Source organism: Pygoscelis adeliae, unplaced genomic scaffold (assembly GCF_000699105.1).
Source record: "Pygoscelis adeliae isolate BGI_AS28 unplaced genomic scaffold, ASM69910v1 Scaffold399, whole genome shotgun sequence".
Classification (NCBI taxonomy): Eukaryota; Metazoa; Chordata; class Aves; order Sphenisciformes; family Spheniscidae; genus Pygoscelis; species Pygoscelis adeliae.
The window spans coordinates 1,497,897-1,503,272 of record NW_008825609.1 but is presented as its reverse complement, the minus strand read 5'-3'; the positions used below and the strand labels follow the sequence as shown (position 1 = coordinate 1,503,272).

The 5,376-nt window shown below is 45.4% G+C and overlaps 1 protein-coding gene across 1 annotated transcript in view; it reads right to left on the bottom strand.

Moving 5' to 3' along the window:
- The window catches only part of EIF3L (eukaryotic translation initiation factor 3, subunit L), a 12,727-nt gene that overhangs the window by 2,351 nt on the left and 5,000 nt on the right, over positions 1-5,376 (bottom strand). The window contains exons 7-10 of the mRNA XM_009332669.1: positions 2,679-2,850; positions 2,261-2,415; positions 1,293-1,463; positions 1-281 (exon numbers count right to left, since the gene is read on the bottom strand). The exon at positions 1-281 is cut by the window's left edge and continues 241 nt beyond it. Of these exons, the coding sequence (XP_009330944.1) occupies positions 1-281; positions 1,293-1,463; positions 2,261-2,415; positions 2,679-2,850 (779 nt within the window). The remainder of the gene's footprint in view (positions 282-1,292; positions 1,464-2,260; positions 2,416-2,678; positions 2,851-5,376) is intronic.

The window sequence follows — 5,376 nt, the reverse complement described above, 5'->3', positions numbered from 1 at the left end:
TGCTGAACCTCATCAGCAAAGACCTTGAGCTGCTGCAGGAAGGGCTCCTTGTGGTAGTTGGGGTGCACGTTGTCGTAATTGGGCACCACAGGGGAGAGGAACTTGGGGCAAGCGTAGCTGAAGAGCTCCTCATAGACCTGTGCGTCACCCTTCTGCATGCGCAGCATCTTATCCCCGTATTTCTCTCGTAGCTGCAGGTGGATGCTCTCATCTATGCGCATGGGGTACATGGTGAGGGCGATGGCCAGGAGTGCATGCATCTGTTCGTTCTGCTTGTTAATCTGAGATAAAGAGGAGAACCTGTTAGCTTGTCGAAGTGCCCAGGCTTTATGGTGCCAGAGGGAGCTAGGAGCTGCGTTTTTCAGAGACAGACCCTTACCCAGAGCACTGATGGTCCTAATGCTCAAGGACAAGCACAAAGAAGCAGTGCCTCTGGGCAAAGCAGATAGATGAATGCTGTATCAAGGCTCTCATCAATGAAAAAGAGGGCTGGACAAGAGGAAAGTACAGAGTGAATGTATGCAGAGCCATACAGAACCTGGATGGCCAGAAGCAGGTTTGGCTGCTTTGGTGCAAAAAAGTGCAGAGGAGAAGGGAAGGCAGACAGTTTAACAACCATCTCCTGGCAAGGGACAGTTATCAGGGAGGCCAGTGAAGAAAAGACTGAGAAGGAAGATTTGTCTTGAGTGTGGGATGAAATGGACAGCTGTGTGGCTGAAACAGATATACCAAATTTTTGAAGTGTCATGGAATTAAGAACGGCAGGATTTGGCTACACAAAGAGTTATAAATGAATAATAAGGGTGAAAAGGAGACAGCGGCAGCAGGGGGTAAAACAGGCACCAGAGGCAGCTTAGGTGGAAAGAGAAAGGAGCTTTGTTTCAGCCATGCTGAATTAAAACAGTCTGTGAATGATTATCTGATAATGGAAATACATTCAACAATGGCAGTAAACTGAATGCAGGACTGGACTAGGAACAGGACTGAGTTTCAAGAAGCATTGACAAGAATATCATTAGCAGCTGACATTCATTAACGACATTGCCTAGAAGGAGAGTGCAGATGGAGCTGGGGCAACTGTATGGTGAACAACCAAAGGAACTAGGAACACAGGAGAAAATATTGCCACACATGGCAAAGGGAATTCAAAGGTTCCCCAGTCACCACCACCAGCATAGTCCAGGAAAATAAGGCTGGACTATTAGATGTAGGTTATCGGGTGACAGAGGAGGGGCAGGAAAGAAGACAGCAGCTTTTTCTTTTGGGAAGTCTACACCTATTGTATCTCTTACCATCTCATACTTGTAGGTCGTCCTCTGAAACATGCTCTTGGTCCTCTGGATGTAGAGGAGGATGTTGGCAAAGACACGGATGGCATCCTGGTAACGCCGCATCATAAGGTATGCGAAGCCCACGTAGTAATAGGTGGTCACCTGGCACTCAGGCACCCGGGAGTACATGCTCTGAGAAGGAAGGACCAACACGCTGCGTTAGAGGGGAGACAACCACCTTTGATCCAAACAGCTCGTTACCCGTAATTCAGCCACCTCTGCTTTCACTCCCATCGCAAATACAGAAAGGAGAGGGTTAATTCAGGATACCTCACCTCCCACCCATCCCTGCAGCAGCTTCTTCACCGTTTATTAGATCATCCCATTTCCTATGGTTTCCAGTTTCAGCTTCCTGCAAGCAGAGGACTCTTGCACCGTGCCTAATACTGTTTTGCTCAGTTCCCTTTCCCCCTGTTTCACTCCACGTCGTGTGCCAGACAGCACATACACGGATCTGTGTCGAGCCTTGGGCCAAGCCCATGTTGCAGCTGGACTTTTGTCAGCCACTGTTACCACAAGTAGCACCCAATTCTAGGGCAAAAACATGCAAGGTGGGAGTGGGCACAGTGAGAATGAGAGTCAAAAATAAAAGAATGAGCCATTGACCAAGGTGGGAACGATGTGTTCAGCTAGCTACCGCTGCGCTACCACTTATAGTTCAAATAATATTCCCTGCAACAACACTGCCTTGCACAACACAGCAAACCTCCTAAAAAAACAGGCACTTGTGCTGCAACAGCACCAGGCATTATCACATGGCTTGATTTAATGCCAAAGCTCCAGCTGTGTTCAACTACAAACTCTTGACAACTACAACAGCTACAAACAGCTCCTCAGCTGGAAGATTCGTTATGGCAATCTTTCACCGGCATGTTTGAACAGAGGCATTTGGAAAACTGCAACAGAGGGTTTAAAACATGTTGTATTACCTTCTTGTTGAGCTCAATGTTCTCCAGAACCTTGATTGCTTGGTAGTAATCCCCCAGCAGAGAGTGCAGACGCAGCAGCCCAACCAGACTGAAATAGCCCAGCATCTTGTAGAGGGAGTGGCGACCATATTCACCAGCCACGCTTTCAGGGTCACCTAGGAAAAAAAGGAACCATGATGCTTTCCTCCAAGGAAGCCAGCTCCTCTTTCAACACCTCTATGTTTACAAGCACAGGGAGCAAGACCTCAAGTGTAATCACCGGCACTTCTCACATAACGCCAACAGAACCTGTTCCCAGTCGATCCATCCACTGATTAAGGGTTTGGTCCAGCTCCCAAACAAAGCTAACCGAGCTCGGTCCAATCAAAACAAGGCAGCATGGACACCAGTCCTCCTTGGCATCACCCAGCTAGCTCACCTCCACTTGTATAGACCTCCAGCTGTCGGTTGATGTTGGATTTGTCCACCAGAGAGTGAAGCACATTAAGGACACTGTGGACGTTCCAGATCTTGGGGTTGGAACGAAGGAAATCAATTTCCTCTTCAGACTTCTTGGCTGTCTTGCAGCGGTACTGGCTGAAGGACTGGAACTACAGGAAAAAGCAGAGATTCGATGATGAGAAGCTAGTTTGGAGATGTTCATTTAAGTGCACTAAGCTCGCAAGTTGATCACACAAATGCATCACAATAAGCTACAAGTCGCATGAAAAAAAAGAGAGTTTCATCTGAGATCACTTGGCAACCAAAATGGCAAATTATACCACCTTTAAAGCACCTAGGGAAAAAAATGATACAGTGCAGAGGGAAAAGGCCAGAAGACAGAACAAAGCAGAGAAGGATCTCTTAGACAATCAGGACAGGCAACTAAACACAAATTTGCTGTCTGCACAGGTAGCAAAGAGACTGACCAAGTCCTAAGATACGTCTGCATACACATACATCTTTTTCTATATATGCACACATCCTTTTTCATCCTCAAGCTTGACAAGACTGCACTTGAGGAATTCCAGGCAGCTCTATAATAAAAAGTTACAGTGAAAGGAATCTATAAAGAAAAACCAATAGCATTTGAGATCTGTATTGCTGCACTCAGAACAGTAAGTGGAAAAATATTTCCTAACGTCAGATCTTAGACCATAGATTATTTCAAATCAGGTCAGCAATCTCCCAGTGCAAGCATAAAGGCCCTACCGACTAAGAAATACAAAACTGAAGTAAAACCATAGAACACAATAAAATTAGTTTGAACAAGTATCTTCATAAGGTCTTTGTGATTATAGCAAGATTTCAGTCAGGCTGCTTTGCACAAATCAGGCAGAAATGAAGGCGAGTTAAAGAAAATCCCCTAAGGAGCAACTGAAACAGAAATATCAATAGAAGTCCAGGACTCTCCAAAGAGCTCCCACTCTGTAACTTAAAAATCTGTACATTTACAACCACTTCATCTGCCTGGTGACCCAGGAATAACAGTGCTCACCAAAGTTTTTTGACCTGCAATGGTATCCTAGCTATGAAAATCACAGAGAGGGAGGAGATGGAAAATTTACAGCACTAATAGAGGCAAGGCCACCCCAAAATGGCCCAGTCTTATAGTCGTATACCTGGTATATGAATTCATCAATGATATCCCAGAGCCACTGGTTGGGCAGTTCCAGAGGAGCAGGGCCATCAGCATCTGCAGAAGAACATAAGTAACAGATGAGAGGCTTCATACTTTGAGCAAGAACAGTGGCAGAACCGGAGGAATAGAGAAATTTAAGAACGCAAGAACTTCCTTGAAAGGGGAGATGCAGCAGCAGATGAATGAAGCTTCCAGTAGGGCGGTGATATGTAACTTCGGCTACCTCAACTGCCTTCACTTTTAAAGAATATGAGCATGTATGTGGTTAATCTCTAGAGCGTGACTGCTCAGCAGCAGTGATTCTCAGAAGCTGCGCACAGACCGTAAGGGTTTATCCTAACTGATCTGCTCTCCGCAAGAAGTCTGGCAGGGCATCGCCAACACTAAAATTGGTTCCAAGCTGAGTCAACAACAGTAAGCAGTTGTGAAACACTGCAAGTTTTCTCTAGCTTACAGCTTCATTTTGCTTTTTAATAAAGATTGGTGAAGCAGTTCTCAGCAAGACAGAAAGCTAAATAAGTTTTATGCTTTACAGTAATTCAGAAAGCATTGGAAACTATTTGTGCTTTTTGTGGTTTTAAATGCATGGACGTAAAGTGCTCTCCATTCAACAAACTCAAACATATGGAAAACTCGTAGACTACTTCACCCTCTATGATCTATAAACAAACATGTTCTAGTTCTTCTGACCCCCTCTCCATCCACCCTCCCTCTCCAAAATTCACAAACCAGAAATGAATTGCAGCAACTCACTGAGGATGTAGTTGAAGAGATTGCAGTAGTTGTAATAGGATTCAAATCTCTGCTCCAGCGTGGGCCCCCCCTGCAATGAGAAGTCAGCACAGTCTGTTAGTTTCAAGCACAGCAGGAGTGAGTTTATGGGCAACAGCTTATGAAGGACAGTCAATAGTCACAGCAGTAGAGGGTCTATTTCAGAAATGTTAGAGCCAATATTGAACCAGGACACCCACCAGCGCCACCCAGAAAGCCTGAGATTGTATCACTATTGTCCCATAGAATAGGGCTGACTTTTCACGTACAGGTAGCTTCTCCCAGGACGACCGAGCATTCAAACCTTCTGTGAATAGGATGCATCAACCTTCCGTGTCCTCCTCTCTGCTGTCCAGACTTAAGAGCTTCCTATTACCTTCACCAGCTTTCCTTCCTTCTCCCCTCATGAGAGGCCTTAATAAATCAACAATTTTCCTTCTGGACAGTATTTCTAAATGCTTTGAAAGACCAGTAAACACAGTAGGGAACCGCTCCCTTCCTAGAATCATCTTCCTCATTTCACCTGGAGACACTCGAGGGCAGTCTGAGAACCACTAACAGCACAGCTTGAGAAACCAGTCTCTCCTGTTAAAGCCTGACTTGGGTTAATACAGCAGCCTTTTTAAAGTGCCCATTTCTCCACCCTCTGGTCCACATCAAAACTGCAGCTATTACGTATTTACCCCATAAGTCATGCCTCTGTTCAGCTTCTTTCCTTAAAGAA